The sequence below is a fragment of the Pollicipes pollicipes genome, unplaced genomic scaffold, assembly GCF_011947565.3.
Source record: "Pollicipes pollicipes isolate AB1234 unplaced genomic scaffold, Ppol_2.1 Scaffold_2555;HRSCAF=2994_pilon_pilon_pilon, whole genome shotgun sequence".
Classification (NCBI taxonomy): Eukaryota; Metazoa; Arthropoda; class Thecostraca; order Pollicipedomorpha; family Pollicipedidae; genus Pollicipes; species Pollicipes pollicipes.
Window position 1 is genome coordinate 43,275,984 of NW_023596136.1, and position 24,927 is coordinate 43,300,910.

A 24,927-nucleotide genomic window follows, 5' to 3' on the forward strand; every position below is an offset into this window, starting at 1 on the left:
AGGGCCTGGCCCGAACTGAAATGTTGATGAATTTGTTAAAGTTGCGATCAACTCACCTACACTTCAAGATATTAATATATCCGTTACGTAAAGATACTGTAGCCGGCGGCGGCACCACAGATTGTGAGTTGGGTGAGTAAACTTTTCCGAGGACCTCATGAACAAAATGGGGTCTTCCGGGCAGTGCCGTATTCAAGGGGCACGTGCCTCCTTATGAAACCCTGATTACATATAGAGACATCCGTGGCAATGAGCATTGACAATAAAAAAGCCCCAAACAGGGCGTTCTGATTAATACAGGGAGTTCCAGAACGCAGCAAAGGGCCACCAGACAGACAGAGAGGCAGACAGACAGACAGAGCCTCCAGCTCCCTAAAAGGGCCTTCGAATACAAATCTGAGCATCCCAACTGAGAGCAGGATCCTTCCGATTAACAAGAGGACCTCGAATCCGGCGAACAGCCTCATGATCCCAGAGCAGGGCATCAATCTCCGGAACAGTGATCCCCTGACACATGAGAGGGAGCCTTCTGGACTGGAAAAGGAACATCCTGATTTATAGCGGGCGCCTCCTAATCCGAAACACGGACTCGTAGATCAAAAGGGGGCCTCCCATGTCAGAAAAAGGCCTCTTTTATCGAAGATCAGGCCTCCCGATCCAGAAAACAAACTTTTTGGTGCAGAAAAGTGTCTGCAGAGGCCGGTGTAGTACCTCGCAGCTTAGCGATGGGGGCCTCCTTGAACTGAATTTCGATCAGACATCAGTACCAACAAAATCTTCAGTTTCGACAAAAGGACTTCCAGATTTCAAAGGAATAAAAGCACACTCGTGCCGCCCCCCCCCCCCCCCTGCCTGCCGACAGTAGGGACGACTGTCCCCTCTGAAAGCATGGGGTTTCCAGCAGGATTGCAGCGGATACACACGGACATTTTAATGTCTTGAATAAACGCCAACTGATAACCTTGCCAAGAGTGAGTAAATGCACGGACCTCTTCCCAGTGTAAGCAGTTCTGTGAACATAAAAGGAGGCTCCTGAAAGATCTTCGAGCCATACGCTACGCGGAGTTCACACCCGATCGACCCGCGCACCTGCCGAACACCACGGCGGCGTCACCAGTCAGCGGGAGTGAGGACAAGGCGTGGGTGGAACAGGGGGAGGGACTCGACACCGGACTCGTTAGATCTCGCTGACAAGGCACCGGAAGCGCGCCACAAAGCCTCGGACTCGCGCGTCGCAGCCTTCCCGAAGAGCTGCGTCAGCGGCCGCGCTGGTCGATGCCTGCCCCTCGCCGTCCGCCGCTGGCCGTCGGGCGCGGGGCCGTGTGCGGGTCGTGGCGCGGCGACAGCTGCCCACCGGCCCAGCGGGGTCGATCGGCGTACAGCGCGCGCCCACTTGGTAACGCAGCGGTCACCGTCGCGGAGGCGGCCAGAGCCCGACCCAGGCTCGAGCTGGGGGCGCTGGACACGGCCGACGGCGGTGTAATTGCGCGATCGAGGCCGGTTAAGCTTCCTGACGTTGGAGCTAAGGTAAGATGCCGACAACCTGTTTGCTTTTAAGTATCAGCCTTGCCAAATCGCGATCATTTTGCTTGACGGTGTTATTCGCAGAAGTTTTCTCTTATTGTTTGCAATATTATCGGTAAAGGTGTCGAAATGTGCCTTGATCTATGCTGGCAACCTAAAATAGAATTGGAGGTGTTCGCGAAGTCGTAATTAGCCTTGTCGTTCTCTGAAAATGAACGAAGAGATGTATGTGAACATAACGTTGAGTTTTACGAAAACAGTCAAAAATCAGGATCGGATTTTCAGCCGTTAAGAATTGTTAAGTGCCGGACTCTGGAAGGCGGAACACTTCCAATGTCGATTTTACGGATATTTTAAGATGAAAACATGCATAAAGTCATCCCCTCAAACAAGTAAATGCCTGAGTGCAGTTAACAAACACCGGTTTAGGATGCCCGTCTTGGATCTTGACATTCGCTATCTCGTTATTTTCATTCGAAATTCGAAGGCTGTTTTTATTCGACAATGAAGTCATTAAGCTGGGATTTTTTGCAACACAAAGTGAAGTATGCGGACATAAGAATTGCATTCTAACTTTGCATCTGTACTAATTTTACTTCGTGCCTTCGGTGCCTCAAGCATTCAGCATCAGTTTACTGATAAAGTTATGTCCGCTGGCTACAAGGTCCCATATTGCATTCTGATGTTCCATTCTTGGCTCTGATTCCTTAAGTCACGGTTAGTTTGCTTCGACGGTCAGCTGCTTCCAGACGGCTGGCTGTTCAAAATTTTCAATGTCTCCAATGTCGAGACGAAGGATGAAGCCATGGACGTGATGGTATCCTAACGTACGCATGACATGCGATCATGATGTTGCGCTGCTGCTGGTGACTTTGGTCACGCCTTTCCGCGTCCAGTCACGCACCAATTAGCCGGGCACTTCCGTGACATCCCTGTCACCAACTGCAGCTATCACGAACTCGCCATCACGAACGACAGCTGTGCTTGGTCGCTAGAGGCGGCATGGAGTCGCCCGAGAGCCGGACGCAGGACGAGAGCGAGGTACGACGGCATCCTGCTATACCGGAGGCTACGCTCACAGCCATCCTGAACCGGCGCTTCAGTGTGCCGCTCACCGTGGCTGTCAGCTCGCTGCGCGGTCAGGCCGGCGCCGCTCAGCAGGCGCCGCCGGCACCAGCCGGCCAGCCGGGGACAGACGCGGTCCCTGCGGAGCCGGCGCCGGAGCCGGAGCCGGAGCCGGAGCCGGAGCCGGAGCTGGAGCCGGAGCCGGAGCCGAGCCGGCCCCGCCTGGCTGTGATCGGCGCCGGTGACTACGGTCGGGCCCTGGCTGGCCGGGCCGTGCGCAGCGGCTATCCGGTCACCCTCGGCTCCAGGAACCCGCGGAAGAAGTAAGAGCGAGCGGCGCATCTGAGCTGCTCTGGATAAGGACCGGTGTTTTGGTCGCTCCGCTTCCCGGGGGCATTCTGTTGTCTTTGTATGGGTGCAGACAAACCAGTAAGACTATCCCTCTCCCTAACAGCGTACGCTCGCACCTACTTCCTTACACCTGTGTTGCCTGCGTGTTGCTTAGTTACGACGGTATACGTAGCATTTGATTTTACCGATAATCCAACCAACAATAGAAATAACAGCACACAAACAACATTCTAATCTTGCTCCGCAACACGCGTGTACCGTCGACTTCGTTCCGAAGGCGATCACAATCAGCCAACGTACGCGGCGTCTTGGTTGCGAAAAGTTGGTGGTAACGCATGCAGCACCTTTGATAAACAGGTCAATACATAGCCCCAGCCGTACGCTGACCACGCTGTCCTTTGAAGACCACATTGACCGGTGCTGCTGCAAATATCACAAAAAGCCATTGCTTCGCATTTGCACCAGCTGAGTGCTACTTCACATTAATGAGGTATCCAGGTGTCCAACATGTCCGGCCGCAGCAAACGCTCGTCAAATAGACGCAACATTCGTAGAAACTGGTCGTTTTGCCCGCAGTATATGCATTAACAATAACGTACTCCGCCGACATCCTGAATTACAACACTTTTCTTGGTTTTCTATGTCAACCCACGGGGTCTCCTTGTCGCAAGTTCAGCAAGAGTAACGTCACATTGATCACGCCATGAATCGTACCCACAGGCGTCACAGCGAGAGGACGGGGAGGGGCTTAGGACCGCGTTTTAGTTTATTTTTTTAGCATAGCTAACTCCTGAAGAAACTTTAAATTCAGTCTGATGCGCTCTCACTCAGCTCCCTCCATCGCCCTTCAGAAATCCTGGCTGCGCATCTGACTGTATCCATGGGCACGGTCAGACAGGTAACCACTCTGAGGCTGCAGCCACAGGCTACTCACCCCTGGGGCTCATTGCTTCCATTACAGTGAATCGTCAAAACTATGCAGGTAATTCTGCCTGCGGCCTCAGGGTCCAGATTTTTGCCGTGGATGCAAACAGAAACAGCTTTGTGGCAGGATGAAGCTCCCTGAGTTCCCTATTTCCGGATTCAGGGCGTTAAACGCGACTCGGGACCGCCGTTGGCATTGTCTGAGGCAAACAGTGCCCAGAACCAGACTGTGACGTCACACTGACCTGACTTGTCCACCTTCATGCCGATCGGACTCGCCTGTTCACCACCCAGTTCACCTGACTTTTGACTCCCCTCTGACCTGTCGTTTTACCGTACACGAACTGCTTTACTGCTTTCCTGCTTTCCACGACCTAATTGTTCCCACACTGACCTGGCACTGACTTCCCTGTCACCGCACTGACCAATGCCTCGGCTCCGTTTAACTGTCCCCGCACTGACCTGGCACTGACTTCCCTGTCAGCGCACTGACCAATGCCTCGGCTCCGTTTAACTGTCCCCACACTGACCTGGCACTGACTTCCCTGTCACCGCACTGACCAATGCCTCGGCTCCGTTTAACTGTCTCCACACTGACCTGGCACTGACTTCTCTGTCAGCGCACTGACCAATGCCTCGGCTCCGTTTAACTGTCCCCACACTGACCTGGCACGGACTTTCCTGTCAGCGCACTGACCAATGCCTCGGCTCCGTTTAACTGTCCCCACACTGACCTGGCACGGACTTTCCTGTCAGCGCACTGACCAATGCTTCGGCTCCGTTTAACTGTCCCCACACTGACCTGGCACTGACTTTCCTGTCAGCGCACTGACCAATGCCTCGGCTCCGTTTAACTGTCCCCACACTGACCTGGCACTGACTTCCCTGTCACCGCACTGACCAATGCCTCGGCTCCGTTTAACTGTCCCCACACTGACCTGGCACGGACTTTCCTGTCAGCGCACTGACCAATGCCTCGGCTCCGTTTAACTGTCCCCACACTGACCTGGCACGGACTTTCCTGTCAGCGCACTGACCAATGCTTCGGCTCCGTTTAACTGTCCCCACACTGACCTGGCACTGACTTCCCTGTCAGCGCACTGACCAATGCCTCGGCTCCGTTTAACTGTCCCCACACTGACCTGGCACTGACTTTCCTGTCACCGCACTGACCAATGCTTCGGCTCCGTTTAACTGTCCCCACACTGACCTGGCACGGACTTTCCTGTCACCGCACTGACCAATGCTTCGGCTCCGTTGCAGTCGCGCCCTGACGGAGAGGACCGGAGCGGCGGTCACAACCGTCGACGACGCCCTCAGCAAGAGCGACGTTGTCGTCATCTGCCTACCCTTTGCCTTCTACGACTCCTTGCCGCTGTCGAAGCTCGCCGGCAAAGTTGTGGTTGACATCAGCAACAGCACTCCGCAGAGACTGGCCGCCGGGTGAGACTCCGACAACTGAGATCGATGGAGGGCATGCAGTATGTGTGGGGGTGGGGGTGGGGGTGAGGGTGGGGGAAGCTTGTCCTTACAATTGCCGTCAACTGCAGAGCTGTCGCTGCACTGTTAACCTCATTTGGGCAAACTAGACATCAAACATCAATGATCACAACCTTATTAAGTGCATGGGGTGTGTCGTGAATATGTCATTTGATTCAGCAGAGAGCCTATCTTGGCGGGGCCATCACGTGAGCTAATTATCACGGTCATGTGTTATAATGTTGGAAAATAATGCTCCAAAATTGTTGCCTACATGGTTCGATGTCCATCCCTGTGACGTCACACACAGACTACGGTGAGTGGCTAAGCATACCCGCACTGAACAGTAGGGGTTTAAAAGCATTTATGTGCCCAGCGTACCTCTGAAGCCAATTGCACCGAAACAATCCACAGCATGATTCTAATTAGATGGATGAACAGTTCCTTCGGAGACATGAAGTGTGTGCCAGAAATAATCTCGCTGGTGTTATCATTTAAATGGTTCTCCAGCTGTCTCGCTTGGGCTGACGAAGACACTCGTTTATCTCATTTATTTACAGCGGTCCTTCGAACGCCGAAGAGCTGCAGTCCATGGCTCCCAAATCTCAGCTCGTCAAGGCGTTCAATGTTCTCTCGGCGTACGCGCTGGAGAACAATCTGCAGGGTGGCAAAAAAGTGAGATCGTTTGTGATGCAGGGCTGAGGGGCCACATCATGCCACTTACAAGGCACACCTCTTTTGCTCTTGGAGTGATATTTATAAGCGGTTCTTATAGGAAATCGGAGACGTTTGTCTTCGTTTACAGATCAATGACTTCAAATTTGGCTCATTTTCAATTTGAAAGTTAACTGAACCGTTGAACTTAGAATTATGCTAGCCGTACGTAATACCGATGTAAATAATGGTAAAGCGAGTAAAAGGCTGCTGACCGGTGTTATTGCGTTTCGTTTTGCAGGTTTTTGTTGCTGGTAACTATCCGGAGGCCAACGCAGTGGTGGCGCAGCTCATTTCGGACATGGGCTTCACTCCTGCTGACATGGGAGGTCTGGCTGCGGCTCGGTGAGAGAACACATCAGCAGAGGTGGTCCTCTTCAGATACCGTGAAGGAAGAATTAATGGCTCGCAATTCGCTTCCAAAGCGGGGCCTAGCATCTTTGTCTTTGCTCCGCAAGTGATAGCGTAACCTTTTTACGGCTTGCTGTCAGCCACGGAGTTAATTTCTTCGGCGCCTCAAAGTACAACTTAAGACCAGTTAACATATAAATGTTGTCAACAGGCCAGAAAAGGACGATTTTCTCGAGATGGTGAAATGGACACTGCCACGACATAGTTCCCCACGGAGTTGATCTGGCAGTTGGCGGTTCCAAAACAGTGATTGAATCTGCATGTCCAGGAGGGTCAAAAGCATTGGTCGGACGGAACGATGATTGTGCCGGGGGGCTGGAAGTCTTGAGGCAGTTCGGACTTTACACTTCAAGAGCCGTGCATCAATCAGGAATGTTGGTATCACTAGTGGCGGGATGAGGACTTCGGCTGCCGTGACCTGGAAGGCCTCTGCATCCCGGGGAACCTTTCAGTGCAGAACCTCGGGTGCAATGACCTGAGGGGTCTCTATAACTGGGGAGGGAACCCCAGTGCTAGACATATAGCATGCGACACTGGAAGCTCCCTACGCCCTGAGCGATTCGAGAACACTTCCACTACAAGTAGACAAAAACAAAAACATGGCGGGACTAGCCCTCACCAGCCTCGGCTCGTATTGCTACTCTTGGCAACGTTCGTGGGAGGCTGAGTAGGACAGTCTGCCGCAACACAGATTCACGAAAGGTTAGGCAGTTAAATGCGTGGATCAAGCTTTCGCTTGTAAAGTACTGATCCGGTGACGTCAAGTGAGGCCAAACTGCGTTGTTTCCTTGCCTGCACCGCTCCATGCGGCCGAGGAGGCAGGCTGGCTGATGTCAAGTGAAGTTGCCCACCATTTCGTTCCAGTGGAAAATGCAAGCTTGAATGAGAGATTACCACGGGGCTCAATGATCTTCATCTTGAGTGATCTTGCACCTACAATACTTGTGTGGGACGGTGGTCGCTTGCGCTAAAAGCCTCCTAAAGTGACGTGGAATGCTTCGTGGTTTGACTCTACGAGCCCTTGCTCTTTAATTTCTCTTGTTTTGTAATGTGTAAAGATCTCGTACTCAAAGTTTGACCTGATGCAGACTTTGCCCCGAATGACTCACCAGACCTCATGGATATGGGCAACGTTAATCATGTAAGTGTCTAACACCTTGAGAACCCTCAGGCAAAAATCTGTGACAGGTACAATGCTAACAGCAAGCCACGTCTAGCCGGTACTTTACATGTTTGTGGAGCACAGCTTTGACAATAAGCAACGCACCAGTGACCTGAGGTGGGAAGGTGCTAAAAACCTCAGGTTACACGCAAGCAGAATAACCTTAGCAATCTTCACTATCCTTATAGTTCGCTCAGTGATCATGGCGATGAATGGGATGTACCGTAAGGGCTGTATGAACCCCTTAATCCTTTCCCTTACGCAGGAGACCATTAATACAACGCTACCGCGGACAGCTGTGGCTCTAGAACGCGTTAGCTGTTGACAGCACGAGCAGGCTTGTTTGTATGCGGCTCATAACTTTTTGTGCTTGTTTTAACAAGCACAGATCGCACTGAACTTGCACTAAAGCTATAATGGAGCACTGGGGCTCGTAAAGTTCCTTGGGGAATATATGCAATTGCTTTGAGTTCATTAGGGGCCTTTATAGCATGGCTTAATCTGGTGGCTTTCCGATTTATGGTGCGTACATCCACTGACGACAACATCATCGTTCTTCTCTCAGGAAGATCGAAAAGATACCCTTGCAGCTGTTTCCGTCCTGGAAAACATCGGTAATCGTCACTTTGGTGATCTTCATATTTTTCTGGATCTACTCGCTTTTCAAGTAAGTTTGAACATTTTAGCTGTTTCGCTTTGTAGCTTATGTGATTACTGTGCACCACGCTAAGCACGTTTGTATTGTAAATAACGCATTTTATCATGTCGTTTTAGTCTGACTGAACGGTCATCCAATCCGCAAAGCTTACCAACACAATCCACACGCCCGATAATGATCGCGCAAACAGTCCTGATGGTTTACTTTAATGGGTCCAGCAAGCCTGTGATTCATCACACCATTGCGTTCAGTCAGCTCAGAGCACCTCCTTGCAATATAGGCCATGCCAGCTTCAGGGAGCAGCCTGCGTACCACGCCTATGCCTATTCTGATGACCACCCTCCCCGAACACCAACCACCGCGCTTTCGCCTGCGTCGCTCAGGTACCAAATCTGCACCAACATCGAGTCGAACGCACCGTGGGACGTGGACGTCTTTACAAATGTTCTGATGGTCAACTTCAATAGGGCGCTGGCCATGACGGGCATCACGCTTCTGGCCGCCACCTACCTGCCAGGTACGTGCTGGACTGCGGCCTGCCTCGAACCAGTGGCGCGGTCTCTGCCATTACATGTGACTTTGGGAGGAGGAGGTTGGTGGCACCCCGTCGGAACATTTCCGGGCACCTCTGGTCCGGGAGGACCACGGGAAAAGCCACCCCCTGTCAGATAACGAGGGCGATAGATGGGTTTTTCGACATACCTGGCGAGAACACGACTTTAGTAGCGTCATCTATACCCGTTGGAACCCGTTGAGCAGCGTCATCTGCAGCCAAGGCACCTGATTATAATTCGCGACCAGCCGTTACTGGGGAATGTTGCAGGGCCTGGCGAATTTTTTTCGAGAATGAAAGTTTTTAGAACGGGCCAAATTTCATGTCCCCAAACGTTCCCGATTTCATCAAAATCCGTCAGCAACGAGGAACGTTGGTGGAACGAGGAACGAGGATGGCTATTCCTTGACTCCCACAATGGCCCTCTCGAAGTGAACGCGATTTATATGTAGGTTACGTTGGGAGTATCATCTCATTCATGGGCCACATCAGAGTCCCAAGAGCACAGGATGCTTACTAGAACCTGAGGTCCGGGATCTCCCGCTCCCCAGGAAAGACGGCTGGGTGCTTTGACCTTACGAACCTTTTTGTGCCAAAGAGACCTTGCCTCAAGGGACCCCAAATTTTCGACCCCATCAATGATAGCCCTCTGTAGTGTGGGTCCTTTGGAGAACCAGAAAGCTGAATGTCGTTTCCGTGGAAATTTGGTGCACTCTGTCTCTGGAAATAGGGTCATTGATTTTTCGTCTTTTGGAAGTTCCTTGAGTATTTCACGGCCTCCTTTTGCATGCTTTCAGCATGCAAAAGGAGGCCGTGAAAGAGGCTCGTTCGGGCATAATCTGAGCTTCTGGCTCTTTCCTGAACGGTTCCCCATGGTCCAGCGAAAGCTTCTTCGAGGCTTCTCTCGGGCGTCAAGAGGTGGTTACTCCATCACTCGCTCACTATATTCGCCCCTGTCAGCAGGGGTTCTTTGGAGGGAGGGGGGGGGGGGGCAGGGTAGGCCCGGGATCCTAGCTCCATGGGAACGGCCGCTCTGGGCGCTGGTCTTAGAAGTCTTTTTGTCTAAAAGGGAAGTGGACTCACTTACACGATTTCCCAGAAATTACGAACTTCAGTTTGCATTTACTGCGGCTTGCTTAGAAACAAAAGGGCGAAACAACGCCAGTGTTTTCCAAAAGATGGATGAATATATTGCTATCTATTTATGCTTGCCTACCATCAAGAAATAACCCAATGTCATCCAATGCACTTACAGGTGAACTTGTTTGCAGGAGTGCTCGCTGCTTATCTTCAACTGAAGCGAGGTACTAAATACAGCCAATTCCCCCAGTGGCTCAACAAATGGCTGCTCACCCGCAAAGAGCTTGGCCTTGCTGCACTCATGCTGGCCGTGCTTCATGTAAGTTTTACCGCACCTACGGGAACGTATCTGACAACGGTGCGATGAACTGTGAAAATAGTCAGGCACTCCATCTGCTGATACTAAGGCCAGAGTCATGTTAGACTATGTTATCAAAATTTGTCATATCACCGCTTTTGGCAGATTTCTGAGGCGCAGGCATGTGCTGTGCATTCACTGCTTCATCCCGAATCCACGCAGCACGTCAGCTCACCGGGGGCATGCCGTGGCTGTCGGTTACGAGGCGACCTGACCGCCGACCTGACGGGAGCCTCGCCCGCGCGGGTGCCCAAGTCTCGCCAACCGCCGACCTGACGGGAGCCCCGCCCGCGCGGGTACCCAAGTCTCGCCAACCGCCGACCTGACGGGAGCCCCGCCCGCGCGGGTGCCCAAGTCCCGCCAACCGCCGACCTGACGGGAGCCCCGCCCGCGCGCGTGCCACCAACCGCCGATCTGGCGGGAGCCCCGCCCGTGCGCGTGCTCAAGTCCCAAGTACCGGTCCCTGTACGGGGCAAGGTTCGATAGTAAATATCTATGAGATGGTCGCAATACTGTCCCATCAATCATCGCTCTGCAGGAGACGCTGTTCGTCCTGGCACCCCAGCCGCCTGCTGAACTACTTGCGCTTGTTGGTGCTCTTCAGCCGACCAGTATGCTTCCTGTTGTTTTTGGGCCTCTGATTTCTTCAGGCCCTGGCCACAATTGGTATTCTAAAGTTTCTGCTGACTCCATTGGTGCACCTGTCTCGACCTTCGCCCGTATGCGCCTTTTTGATAACTCAAACGGTTAGCGAAGGTCAGTGTGACCCCCTTGTTACTTCGGAACTATGAATGATACAGCTTCGCGGAGAAGAAACGTTGTGTTGGCCTTAACGAGAGCTCGCAATTGGTTACAAGTTTTGCGTTGCCGAGTAGAGAGTTGACCCACGTGTCCGGGTCAAACGGAGGAGGGGAGGGGGGGGGGGGATGCACACTGACCGCCGCCCTATCGGGACAAAGGTCAATATGCTCATGTCTTAACTCTTTTTTTGCACGCTTGGCGGAGTCTAAGAGCCCCGAATGATGCTTCTCCAGAATCTTTTCCGAACAATTTTGAGCACAGTGCTAGTAATCATCATTCTAACACACGTACAAATTAGAAGCTTCTCAACATGACGGTTCAGTACCTACGACTCCTCTCGAAGTTATGTTGGAAACATTGCACTCTAAAGTGACTAGCAGTAAATGCATTCCAAAGAGGCTATCTATACTCCTCGCCGCACCTGTATCACTTTCTGAAGTGCACCACTATCGTACAGGTGTTTCTTAAAAACAGGTCGTCTCAGGTTGTCCTATATCAAACCTTGACGTTGTGACCAAATTTGTTCTTTGCGAGCCAGGCCATTTAAAGCGTAACGGTGCATATCCTACAGTTCTGGAAGGTATTTCTAGCCCTATTCCCCTCAATGGCATGGATTTGTAAGTTCTTGATATAGCCGACGCGCCAATGCAACGATCTTATCACGCCTTTGCTAAGGCCTATCATGTCACGGGACTTAGGTGTCGATGCGTTGATGTCCTTAAGGGTCTATTTGACATAGCGTTCAAAAAGCTATATAACGCCGCCTTCCGCATTTTCGTTGCGTGCTTAGTTCTTCATATAACAGGACGGGTCCATGAAGTGTGCATTCGACTCATTTCACCTTATTTTCTCTGTCAAACGTCGCATGCGCATTTGCTCGGGCTCGTCAGCCTGTTGCAGCGTGATGGAAGAGCATTGTCATGTTAGTCACCTTTCTCGCCAAATTCACAATGCAGGCCACTTTTCAGCAAATGGGACATGCTACCCACTTGTTTTTGAAATGCTATAAATTTGGATGCCAGCAATGCCAGGGCTGAAAGTGTATGATGATTGATGCTGTATATGTACTGTATATGATTGGGGTTCACTGTATATATACTGTGCATAAACTGTATATGATTGGGGTTCACTGTATATACACTTTGCATATGCTGTATATGACTGGGATTCAGGTCGTCAGGGGTCAGACTGGAACAAACATGTCTGAACGCTGTTTTTGTACGGAATTTATGGCACCAACACTAACGAGGATGCTTTGTTACGATCTGTTATATAAACTGCATTTGAACACAAATTGGGCAAAAAATTGTGGTAGGTTTACTGCGTAAAGGTCACGGTTGGTTGAGGACGCATGACGGGCAAGAACCGCTTGACAAAAATTGTCCCGCGATTAATGCAGTGATACTCTCTTGGTTACTTTTTATTTCCAACTAGCTTTGCTTATGGGCATTTGCATGCAAAAGACCTTGATTTTCCAGATGTCACAAAAGTTCATTACCTTGCGTTATTAGCGACTGCATGCAGCATCTGAAATGTTCTGATAATACTTGCGAAGTTGTATTCAAGTTGCAGTGTGTAGAACTTGAGTGCGCCTGTTCAGATTCATGTTCAGTGAGTAGGATAATTGTTGCAAGACATTGTAAGAATTTGCGACCCCGTTTGACCTCACGCAGATATTTGATATGGTTTTATTGATGGCCTCATGTTGCGTCAATATCGCTGATGGTGTCGTTGCAATGGGAAAAATGAATATGGGCTAAATGATATATATATATATATATATATATATATATATACATTTAACCTGTTAACCAGGCATTGACCGGGCCCCTCAGCGGCACACCATTGACTGCAAGGGACGGAGTTGCCCTCCCCCGTGCTTATCTGAAGAACGGTAGGATCGAATTTGAAAAAAATGCGGTATATAGCACCATGGAGTGCGGTCCACTCAACAAACATAAGTCTTATTGCGTATTAAGATCACAGGTCAAAGTCAAATTTATTTTGGCAAATTAAAATCTCTGACCGTTCGCACGAAGCATCTCATTTAGAAGCGCAGCTCATGGTATGAAATCGTTGCACCCTGATCGAACATGCTGCACGGGAAGGCATCCGATGTTAAGCATGCCTTACCAGGCCTAGATCGTAGGTCCGTACCATGCAAATGAGGGCTGAGACCTTAGGTTATATGTGTGTCATGGTACATTTTTCGTGACATTTGAACCATCCAAACGCGAATTGGAAGAACTTAGCTGCATTTATGGGTATCAGACAAGTGAGCAAGAGCTGTTACTTGTATGTTACGAAGTATATCTCAAGAGCAGATGGATGACGGGGCATGATATCCCAGGCTATTGGATTGTTGATCGTCACATTTTGCTCACATCGAAATGTTGATTTCGTCAGATCAAAAAGGTGCTTCTAATACCTTGCAATCCGCGCAGAATAAATCAACAAAAGTGCGCTGATCGGTCTGCGAAGGGCGTGCAGGTACGACCAGGACGCCTAAAGAGATTGGCTGCTGGAAAGCTTAACTGCCGTGTTGAGCGGATGGGTGGCGCTGATACATGACATTTATGAAACAGGGGCAATTCGACTCACATTTGAGATCTCGGAAATCCTGTACCGGATCACCCGGGTGTGGTTCCAAACCGAGTCAAAAGTTTGGAGGGGGAAAGGTGAAAGTGCCAAAGGTTGCAGTTTTTCTATTACGACGCGAAGGCTAAATTTCTAAAAAAAAATAGTGGAATTGCTCCCTCCCCCCCATCTCCTATGACGGAGCATATAACCATATGCATAGGATCAAGCTGTTGAAAAGGAAGCAAAACCACGCACGCTTGTTGCCGCCGCCGGCATTGCCGCTAGCACGTTGCAATGCCGTCACCATTTTAAAAACCGAATACAGCGTCGGTCTTATGAATGCATCCGCCAATAACATCTCAGCATGAACAAGGCGACCCCTGTGGATTTAAGTACTGCAACCGAGCAGGCACAGTGACTCCGGTCCATGTATGGTGAGCCCTATCAGACTGCTGCTGTATTTCCTCAGGGGATCATCTCCATCACCATGTCCTCCCCGTTCTACCTCGCGACGGCCTATGACCAGCCGGCGATTCTGCTGGCCAGAGTGAAAACAGCAGGCAACAGCAGCGAGGTTCATCACGTGGAGGTGTTCAACCGACTGCGGCAGGGCCGGGCCGAGTTTGGCCTCACTGTCGGTAAGCTGCGCCGTCCTCAGATCAGCACCAGTGTCGCTGAGCCCCGTCCTCAGATCAGCATCAGTGTCGCTGAGCCCCGTCCTCAGATCAGCATCAGTGTCGCTGAGCCCTGTCTTCAGATCAGCATCAGTGTCGCTGAGCCCCGTCCTCAGATCAGCACCAGTGTCGCAGAGCCCTGTCCTCAGATCAGCACCAGTGTCGCAGAGCCCTGTCCTTAGATCAGCACCAGTGTCGCTGAGCCCTGTCCTCAGATCAGCACCAGTGTCGCTGAGCCCTGTCCTCAGACCAGCACCAATGTCGCAGACCCCTGTCCTCAGGTCAGCACCAGTGTCGCTGAGCCCTGTCCTCAGATCAGCACCAGTGTCGCTGAGCCCTGTCCTCAAATCAGTACCAGTGCCGCTGGGCCCTGTCCTCGGATCAACACCAGTGTCGCTGGGCCCTGTCCTCGGATCAGCACCAGTGTCGCTGAGCCCTGTCCTCAGATCAGCACCAGTGTCGCTGAGCTCTGTCCTCAGGTCAGCACCAGTGTCGCTGAGCCCTGTCCTCAGAGCAGTACCAGTGTCGCTGGGCCCTGTCCTCGGATCAGCACCAGTGTTGCTGAGCCATGTTCGCCATCAGCTCAGCTCATCCCTGTCGTTGAGTGACCTATTTTCGGCCTCAGTCCCGCCTCAGCGTTCGTAACATATTTTGGTCTCAGTTTCGTCTACGTTTCGGCGACTTATCTCGGTGTGTGACGGTTCCCATCTTGCAGATTTGCCTTAGTCTTCGCTATCTAAAAGTCTATTGAATCCAGTCGAATCCCAAGAATCATGCGCATTGTCAGGCCTTGGTGTTACGCAAGTCAGGCAAATGGCCTTCAGTTGACTGGCTTTCAAAAAGCTAACATTGCCGTTTTCACGCATAATACAGAAGGAAAAGTGGACTTATGGTGCCTACACAGATAACCCAGAAGTAGCTAACCCACACATCAAAATTTTTGGCGCGGTGTCACATCTAAAACCACATCATCATAACGACAGACTCAAATACTCATGCTCAACGTGTTAATACGTTTGGCCACCGGTGCATAAGAAGATGCCAACCATGATCCTTCTTAGAAAAGTTTTAGGCACCGCAAGGCGACTAACAGCTGTAGATGCAAGCCTCTGGTCACATAGATGCGATGTCCCACGAACACCCGCATTGTCCACCATTAAAAGCAATTGTAATCGGTACGGAAAAATATATCCTAATTTATCTTGCCAATATTAAAAAAGCAGTCACAGCTGACACATGTACTTGTATAAAAATGCCCAATCATTCAAATTTCCGTAATGCGTCATTCATGCCCTGCCACCGCTCAAGGAACTCTTTACAGCACATGCCCAAGGCAACCCCTTTTGGTAGCAGGCACAGCTCTGCGTGCCTTACCACATTATTGACTTGTACTGGATTAGGACAAAGATATACATTATTGACAGTCTTTTTGCATGCGCCATGTGTGTAATTTGTGCGCCACATGTCAGAGGCCATTCTTCAGGTCACTGGGACTGAGGGCCCGCTCTGTAGATACTGGATTTCAGGAACCTTATAGATAAAAAACTAGAGGGGTCAGATCCGTATAATGAGCCGGTTACGAGTTGTCCACCTTTCAGCCGATGATACGGTCTATGAAGTGGCCCTCCAGCTAGGTCAGGGTCATCCCTGACGTGTGGGGAGTCGCCCGTCATGCTGTTCTCATCATTCCGATCATGTGTTCTGTTTTTACCTTATTCTTCTTTTCGCCATCACCGTCCTGTTCCAGCTGCTCCAGAACGTCTCGGCATGCTGACGCACCGCTCGCTGCTTACTGTGGTTGAGGGGCCCTTGTATCTTCGGAAGAAGAAGAGCCCTAAGCTGCTGGAACTCACAGGGCACCACGCCTTTCTGTGTCCCCAAGATGGCATACGGCAGCCTCGTGGCTTATATCCAGTAGTTTTGGGCATTACCCCACTGAATGAAAAGTTGCATTCAGAGCGGGCCTAGTCGCTGATCCAGATAAAGTTTAGAAACCCAGGATCAGTCTCAGCCCTGAGCCAAATAAAGTTTGGAAACCCAGGATCGGTCTCAACCCTCGTCCTCATCCAGGTGGCCAATGTCATTCACTGTTGCTTATCGGCTTCTGCCAGGCTGAGGGGATGACTATTTTGTGGTGAAATAGTTTGAGAACATTTTTTTCAGAAAGTACCGCTCTGTTCTGTGATTGGTGGCGACTTCCTGCAGAACCTTTCAGTGGATTTCGATAGGTCCTCAGTGATGACAGTTTACTTTTATGATATCACCTTTAATTCTTTTCTTTTTTTACTTATTCTCCCACTTTGTCTTTCATTTAGGTTAAGCCCAGATCCGTTGCTTAGAAAGTTCTCATGCAGGAGTAAAATTGTTCTCTTGTAAGGAACGCCCCGGGCTATGACGTGAATTTTGATGCGTTTTTGCGTTGCGACGATGGTCCTCGTTGGTAGTATGACGGAACTTCTTTTTCCTCTTGTTCCGTGCAGAGCAACACCATGGTGCCAAGTAAGCACAGGACACGGGAATTAAAACTGCAAAGCATGTGCTATCGAGTAAAATGTAAAACCACGTGCCTGTGTGTTGTTATGCGCCGTCCTACGCGTACAAAATTAGGGCATGTCCTTTCCACAAGACAAAATATACTTTATGGTACACCATGTGATTTTTATTATATATGATGTACCTGGTATGATAGATGATGACATAATTGCTTCCACTACGGTGTGACCATCAACTTCCAATAGGGCAAACTTCCGGTAGAAGTTATAATTTCACTTCTGACGTGTCGTCGAAGTGAAATGATAATGGAAGTTAAGTGAAATTGAAGTGAAAGGACAGTGTGAGGATAGTAACAAGTCGAACTTTTTTATGTCCCCGAATTGCTATTCTTCCATGGTACTTAACACTAATAGGTACGTACCTATTGAGTACGACAGGTAATTTCAGTTAGGCCCAAACAGCACTGGACACATTTAGTATACGACAAGTGTTTTCACGCTGGCTTTGTTGTGGTCTTCGTGAAAGAGCGACATTTCGTTTATATATGTTTTGCAGTAGAATCCGTGTCTCTAGGTGCTATGGGTGCCGAAGTATGACACCAAATGTCAAACACGATCGGAAAGGACAAAGTTTCTCCTCCTGGCTCGTATACAAGTGACACGTGTCACGTGAGGCCGCGAATTTTGCGCCACGTGATCGCCCGTTCGATACCCTATCAGAGGATGTCATTGCCAAATGGCTCCGTAACCTTGGTGTTGAGATGTGACAAAAAACGTGTAAACTAGTTAAAAATAGCGACCCGCATCTTTGCAGATCGTGTTGGCGTTACCCGTGGTCCGTGCGACCATGCACATGATACCATGCGATTCGCTGTTGGATTCCCTTCCAAAGTATTGCAATCTCGAGTCACTCCGTGCCCTGTGTGCCGAGATATGGCCCAAAAAGTGAAAGGTATCGAACAAAGACAAAGTAGGTATTGCCAGCTCATGTGTGGAACGTGCGACCCAGCACTCCACACTAAACACTTGTCAGTTCCATTATCTATCCAATCGTGTCATTTCCGAGTCGCTTCGACTCATCGTCGTCGACTTACGTGCCCGAGATGGCATGCATTGCCGGCTGGCCGCCGATCGGTCGCCAATTCCTTTCGTCCGTGTTGTGTGTATGGCCGTCTGGGCTTTCTGAAATACCGACATTTCCTACGGCTTTACGATAACTTGCAGCGTAAACCTGCCTCGTGTTAAGTGATGATTTGCAAGGAAATTGTTAGCGGTATGTTAGTGGACGCTTTCGTATCGGATTAACTACCCTGCCTACACTGGGTGGCACTGTGTGGCACGACGTGTGAAAAACAAAAGCAATCGAACACAGCCAAATCAATGTTGTCACCTCATGGGCGCGTGACACATGGCATATGCGGCTGAGCACTTCGCACCATGTGGCCTCCTGTACGACTCCCTATCGAAGCGAGCCACTACCGAGTCGCTCCGACTCGTAGTTGCTGAGACATCTGCGCTGGAAGGCGAGCAAAGAGATAGCGTGATGTAGTCGCCACCGTGGCCCGCCGGCAGTTAAACGATCTGGCGCCGGTGTCCTACCAAAGACGCACGTGCGCTGTCAGCCATTTTACGTAAAAAACTGGTCGGGAGCAGCCAGAAGACCGGATATTGCCATTTTGACACTGTGTAAAAAGCTATGTTGCGCCCCTTTACCTAAACGTCATTAACATCAGGGTCAGGGTCATCCCTATTATGTCCGACCCCATAGGGTCGGACAACGAAAAATAAACGGAGACGGTGATTGTAGAGAGAGAATCATCAAACATGCTGATGTAGCTTTCAATGTCAAAAAGCTTTCAGGGTTGACGGCAGTGCCCTGTATTTGTCCATGTTTTTGAAAATCTGAGCATTTGCAAATTGTCTGGCAATTTGCGGCGTAACGAGGTGTCGCACAAACCCATGATTCATAGTGAAATGTAGCCGGTATATTTATGAGCGTTGCGAAACTAAATCCACGCCTCCACTTGCACTAGGTGCAAGATGTGAGCCAAAGTGCAAAAACCATCAAGGACGATCAATTTCGGAACCTCAAACTTATGAACAACTAATGCCCTGTTTAATTCCTCATCGAAGCGCCAAATGTGTCGCTCCGACCCGTCTTTGTCGAGGTGTGGCTCCGGCAGAGCAAGCGTGCCCGTACGCCCGCCGATCAGACAAACCTACGTCGCCCATGCAGAGTCCATGGGGGTTTTACGACCTTTCGCCACCACGCACTCACGGTGCGAAAAACAGAGCCGTCACGTGACGCTGCCAAGCGTCGCCTGCTGTCCCGGGTCGTGTAAAAATTTCATTTTAAAACCCGCCGCCGTTTGGCCAGGACACGGGAGAGAAGAAATGACGGACAAATACTCACACACATATCTTCTTTTAGTAAAATCAAGAAATCGTTTACTCCGTGCTTTGCGAAATTGGTCTCATCACATAAACCGCTCACAATAAAAAACAAGTAACGCCGATCTACCCTGTGTTCCCCTCCCCTCCCCCCCTTCCAGGCGCGGGCTCGCTCTGCGTGCTGGTGGGGATCGGTGTGAGGTCACTACCCAGCACGGGCACCGACCTACCCCCAAGTTCTCCCCTCCCGCAGGCGCCGGCTCGCTCTGCGTGCTGACGGGGATCGGTGTGAAGTCACTACCCAGCACGGGCGCCGACCTACCCCCAAGTTCTCCCCTCCCGCAGGCGCCGGCTCGCCCTGCGTGCTGGCGGGGATCGGTGTGAGGTCGCTACCCAGCACGGGCGCCGATCTACCCCAAGTTCTCCCCTCCCGCAGGCGCCGGCTCGCTCTGCGTGCTGGCGGGGATCGGTGTGACGTCACTACCCAGCGTGGGCGCCGCGCTCAGCTGGCGCGAGTTCCAGTTCATGCAGTCAACGCTCGGCTGGGGCGCTCTGCTTTCGGCCGTCCTGCACAACACGCTGCTCGGCTGGGACTTCATGGTGCTCAACTACACGTGCAGCTTGCCGTCGGCTCTGCAGGTTAGCGCCAGCGGTGTCTGGAGTCCGTCAGCGACTAGATGCGCCAGTGTCTGCAGCGACCGTATGGGATGAAACGCCACGCAACGCACGCGTAGTGGTAACGCGCAATGGTCCGCTGTCGGCTCGTAAAGGTGGCCGCCGTGTGCGTTTAGATTATCTCAAGACAATGTGTAGAGGCGAGGATGGCAAAGCAGCCCTCGGTCGCTGAATTGTTGTCCCATTGCGTGCCATCTCGCCGCATGCACCAGATATCTATAAACACTGAGGGATCCCTTTACCACTACTGACCCATCTCTGACAAAATGACGACCAGCTGCTGCTCCCTCAAACCGCATCATTGCTGACCCACCGCTGGTCCATCCTGGCCCCTAGCTGACACACGGCTGCCACACCATGGGCCGACTGACCAGAATGATAATGTCTTGGTGCCGGTTATACTTGCTCGTTAATTGAGACCCAAACAGCATGTGACCGGTCCTTCCTTCAGTAAGCGCGACAGAGTGCTGGGGCTGCTCAGCCATGAACAGACGAGAGACATGGTCTTAAGCATCGAGCTGTTAGTGTCTGCTTGGTGTTATTACGGTCTGTCAGCTTCACGTCTTTGACCTAACGCAAACTGGATATCACGTACCGTCCGTTCTCACACGTTTGCTCTCTTTCTTCGTTTTCGTGGTAGGTGTGAGTGTAGTGTGCCTTAGTATGCTCCGCTCGGCATACTAGCCTCTCACTGTGCGTCGAAGGGGTAAGGGTGGAGGTGTGGAGTCGGGCTGAGTGGGTCAGAGCTCACCATTTGTAATGGTTCCCCAAAGGTGTCTGTCCCATTCGTCCATTCTTTGATATCCCCTGCATCGTGTTAGTAATTGTGTTGGTCTCCACGCCGTATCTCTGCGCACATCAAGTTTTATTAGATCACAGGAAGCTGCTGAGACAAAACAAGAACTGAGAAGTGCTGAACCGGTGAAGTACCGCAGAAGTACCCCACAAACATGTCCCGAATGTCGAATGTTATATGTTTATTTAGATATAGTGTTCAACGAGAATGACACTATGATTTTGAAGGGAGTAATCCACGGTTGAAGAAATTGAAGCCAGCATCAGCCAATGAAATAAACTCACTTATAGCTTTTCGTATACTTCTAAGTGGAAAAGGCTGCTCTAGTCAACATAATACGATCGCTACATTCAGAAATCGCGCTCACGAACGCCAGATAACAGCGACTCGACAATGATATTTTCCTTGGCCTTAAACGCCGCATGGCTAATCAAATGACAGGCTTTGAATGACGTTACTATGCCGTCATGAATGCCGAAGTGACCTGAAATGCTCCCCGAGAAAGGGTCTTCCCACCTTCGCGGCTTGTAGCTCAGAATGTAGAGGGGCTTGGGTCATAAGAAGGACACGGCTGGAGCTGCACAAAATGGTGTTCAAGATGGCTATTTCAGTTCAAAACCCCATACAAATATGCATCACTCCCTTTATGCTGCTACAGGCTGAGCCGAACGCGGATCTAGTTCTGTTTGCGATATTGCCACGCGTTCAGGACCGTGCTAGATTCACGTTGCAGCTCACACCAGTTGGAACTGCTCCCCCATTCCACCCCACCCACACACACTTAAGGAAATTCTGTCTGTGCCCTGGTTGACGTCATGGGAAAGAGGCTGATTGCTGTTGGGGCGCGGGGTACGTGGCATGCGCGGCAGGAGGGGGGGGGGGGGGGCGACCAAGACCATTAAGAGTGGACACCGCTTTCCGACCGCCACTTCATGAATCAGCGTGATGCAAAGGCCTCTGCACGGCACGCTGCGGCGCCGCTTGCTACTCGACCAGCCTGAGTGAAGGCCACATCAGAGGTGAATCATCGCTGTCACATCTGCAAAAGTTTAAATCCGTATGTTTGCTGTTAAGTCGCCTGTGGTGTTTCAGATCGGCATGTACCTGCCTACGATCACAGTGCTGCTGAAGCTGCCGCTGCTGATTCCTCTGGTCTCGGAGCACCTGGCGGCCATTCGCGGCGGGCTGGAGCGGAAAGAACGGTCCGAGGTCGTGCAGCGTCCGTGATTCGGCGGGTACCCTGCATCCGCCAGGGCAGTGGCTGGCGTCCCACGCATCAGTCCTCGAAGCGGCTGGCGCCTCACGCATTGGCCCTTGCAGCGGCCGACGCCCCACGCATCGGTCCTCGAAGCGGCTGGCGCCTCACGCATCAGCCCACGCAGCAGCTGGTGCCTCACGCATCAGCCCTTGCAGCGGCCGACGCCCCACACATTAGCCCTCGCAGCGGCTGGCGTCTCATGTCGCAGCCTTCGCAACAGCTGGCGCCTCACGCATCAGCCCTTGCAGCGGCCGACGCCTCACACATTAGCCCTCGCAGCGGCTAGCGTCTCACGTAGCAGCCTTCGCAACACCTGGCGCCTAACGCATCAGCTCTCGCAGCGGCTGGCGCCTCACGCATCAGTTCTCGCAGAGGCTGGCACCTCACGTAGCAACCCTGCCAGCAGCTAGCGCCTCAAGCACTAGTCCTCGCAGAAGCTGGCGCCTCACGTAGCAACCCTGCCAGCAGCTAGCGCCTCACGTAGCAACCCTGCCAGCAGCTAGCGCCTCACGCATCAGTCCTCGCAGAGCCTGGCGCCTCACGCATCAGTCTTCACAGCGGATGGCGTCTCACGTAGCAGCCTTCGCAACAGCTGGCGCCTAACGTATCAGCCCTCGCAGCGGCGGGCGCCTCACGTAGCAACCCTGCCAGCAGCTAGCGCCCCAAGAACCAGTCCTCGCAAAGGCTGGCGCTTCACGTAGCAACCCTGCCAGCAGCTAGGGCCACAAGCATCAGTCCTCGCAGAGGCTGGCGCCTCACATAGCAACCCTGCCAGCAGCTAGCGCCTCAAGCATCAGTCCTCGCAGCGGCTGGCGCCTCACGTAGCAGCCCTCGCAGCAGCTGCCGCCTCACGCATCAGCTCTCGCAGCGGCTGGCGCCTCACGCATCAGCCCTCGTGGCGACTGGCGCTTCACGCATCGGCCCTCGCAACTGGTGATACAGCAGTGTTATATCACAGTGTCGACACTTCGGAAGGGTGTTCAGTAATACTTTGACAGTGTGAATATTTGTTCTCTGCTGGACATAACATAGCCTTGATGGGTGCTCAATGCTGATGGTAAAAACAAATAATATTGATGCGAGTCTTGTCCTGATGCATCCCAGTTGTATGCCACAGAGAGATTCACAAAAGGGTGCCACACTCAATGCATACCTTATCAAATGCTGATATGAAATGCAAACAGCCTTGGGGTCATTGTGTTTTTGATGCGGCCGTTAAATAATGAATCTCACAGGAAGGAAAGCAATGTGCGGCAACATACCTTGTGCGTAATTTTGTTCCTGCTCTTTTTTAAAAGTCGTCTGCACTGGAAGGGTCTTCGGTAGGTAGGTGCTCACTTATTGCGTCTCATTTGTGCACCGAAGCTCTGGCTATGTGCGATGGAGTGGTCTTCGTCCCCCTAAACATGATGAACTTCAGAAAGCCTGGAGACAGGCTAGATGAATTACGGATGGTGCTTGACATAATAAGTCTCAGTTCCTGACATTAAATACACCTATCTTGTGATCATTGTGCAACTTCGCGTCAAGAGCTTTATCTATCTCCCAGGATATATGCGTCTTCTATTTTGCCACAAGTTTTTCAACGCCAGCATTTCCGCTCCCACCGCAACACTTAACCATACCGCTAATTCTGTTTTCGTCCGGATACCTTTTAACTAATCATAATCATTATGCTTCCATTCGTCTATTGGTATTTGTAGTTCTTTGGTTTTTGGAAAAAACATATATCTGAGCGTATGCAGAAAAGATGTGGCAAAAATCATGCTTCTCCCTTCCAGTAAAGAATTGAGTTCACTCAAGCAAACGAGCAATTTAACAGTTTGGCATGACATCCTTGTTACAGGTATGACATAATAAGGCTGGCATACAGGCTGGCATAATAAGGCTGACAGACAGGCTGGAACGGGTTCAGCGACGAGCTTCACGACTTGTCTATGAAGTGAGGCGCCGGCCATGCCCTGAGAGGCGCAGACTCCTTCAGTTGCCCTCGCTGTACTATCGTCGTCGTAGGGGAGGCATGGTAGCAGTGTACCAGCTGTTTCACGGAGGTATGTCGCTGTCGGAAGAGGAGTTCCTGACAAGACACAACGCGGAGGTGACGGGAGGACACCAATGGAAGCTCAGAAATCCTCGAGGTAAGACTCTCGTCCGTCGTAACTCGTTCAGCACGCAGGTTGTCAACGATTGGAGCGCTCTTCCACACCCGGTCGTGTCGTCGACCTCAGTTGAACAGTTCAGGTCTAGGCTTGATATGCACTGAGCTGACACCATGTACGACGTCCCACACTGAATCTTCCCATAATTTGAGACTGTTTGGTTACCGGACCGGGAGCCTGACGAGACCGGAACCTAAAGGCCCAGTGGCCATTTATAATTCCAGATCACCATAAGGTAAGGTAGGTAAAGTAAGTTTGCGCCAAAAGCCATAGCAAAACACAGTATTCTCCTTTACCCGTAAGTACAGTCACCAGCGTGCGAGTCTTAATCGCATATTGTCCGTTTGTGATCGCTCTCAAGGATAAAACGGTCCACTGCACGGACGCAGTATCTTAATTGTCCATGCCCTTTCTGCTTCTCAGAATGCACATACATTTGGTGATAGTACGCACAAATACAGACGGATTTTTTTTTTGGGGGGGGGGGGTAATGGGTATAGTTGTTGTGTTACAAAAGACAATACTTTTAGCCTTATCCCTCGTTGAATAGCCGGGAGAAAGAAGGTAAAACTGTATCAATATTTCAACTACATGTCTGGCTACTACCTGCCCAAATTTTGAATTTACTACGCATAATCGCTCTGATAAAGACTTGCAGCCGAAATATTAATGCAAATATTCCTTCTTTCTTCTAGTAACTCGACGAATGATATGGTTAAAAGTGTCCATCTTACGAAAGAAAGAAATGCTCCTCGCAAATGCAGTTGATAACTTACGTGGCTGTGTTGCGCGATCTTCTACTCCGCGTTGTCGTGTTTTATT

General features: G+C 51.0%; 1 protein-coding gene across 1 annotated transcript; it reads left to right on the forward strand.

The window, feature by feature from the left end:
• The first annotated feature begins 2,798 nt into the window (after window positions 1-2,798).
• Window positions 2,799-23,423, forward strand: LOC119109465 (metalloreductase STEAP3). Its single transcript, XM_037233088.1, has 10 exons — window positions 2,799-2,912; window positions 5,128-5,307; window positions 5,904-6,018; window positions 6,299-6,402; window positions 8,196-8,297; window positions 8,672-8,805; window positions 10,113-10,240; window positions 14,130-14,298; window positions 19,654-19,856; window positions 21,781-23,423. Exons 3-10 carry the CDS (start codon window positions 5,935-5,937, stop codon window positions 21,913-21,915), a joined length of 1,059 nt encoding a protein of 352 aa, XP_037088983.1. The 5' UTR covers window positions 2,799-2,912; window positions 5,128-5,307; window positions 5,904-5,934; the 3' UTR covers window positions 21,916-23,423.
• Window positions 23,424-24,927: the final 1,504 nt, after the last annotated feature.

Bases quoted from the DNA above. Each gene is read 5' to 3' on its own strand.
- LOC119109465 (XM_037233088.1), top strand. From the start codon at position 5,935: ATGGCTCCCAAATCTCAGCTCGTCAAGGCGTTCAATGTTCTCTCGGCG. The intron at 8,298-8,671 runs GTAAGTTTGAAC...TGCGTCGCTCAG, and splicing joins TGGATCTACTCGCTTTTCAA to GTACCAAATCTGCACCAACA. The intron at 19,857-21,780 runs GTTAGCGCCAGC...GTGGTGTTTCAG, and splicing joins GCTTGCCGTCGGCTCTGCAG to ATCGGCATGTACCTGCCTAC.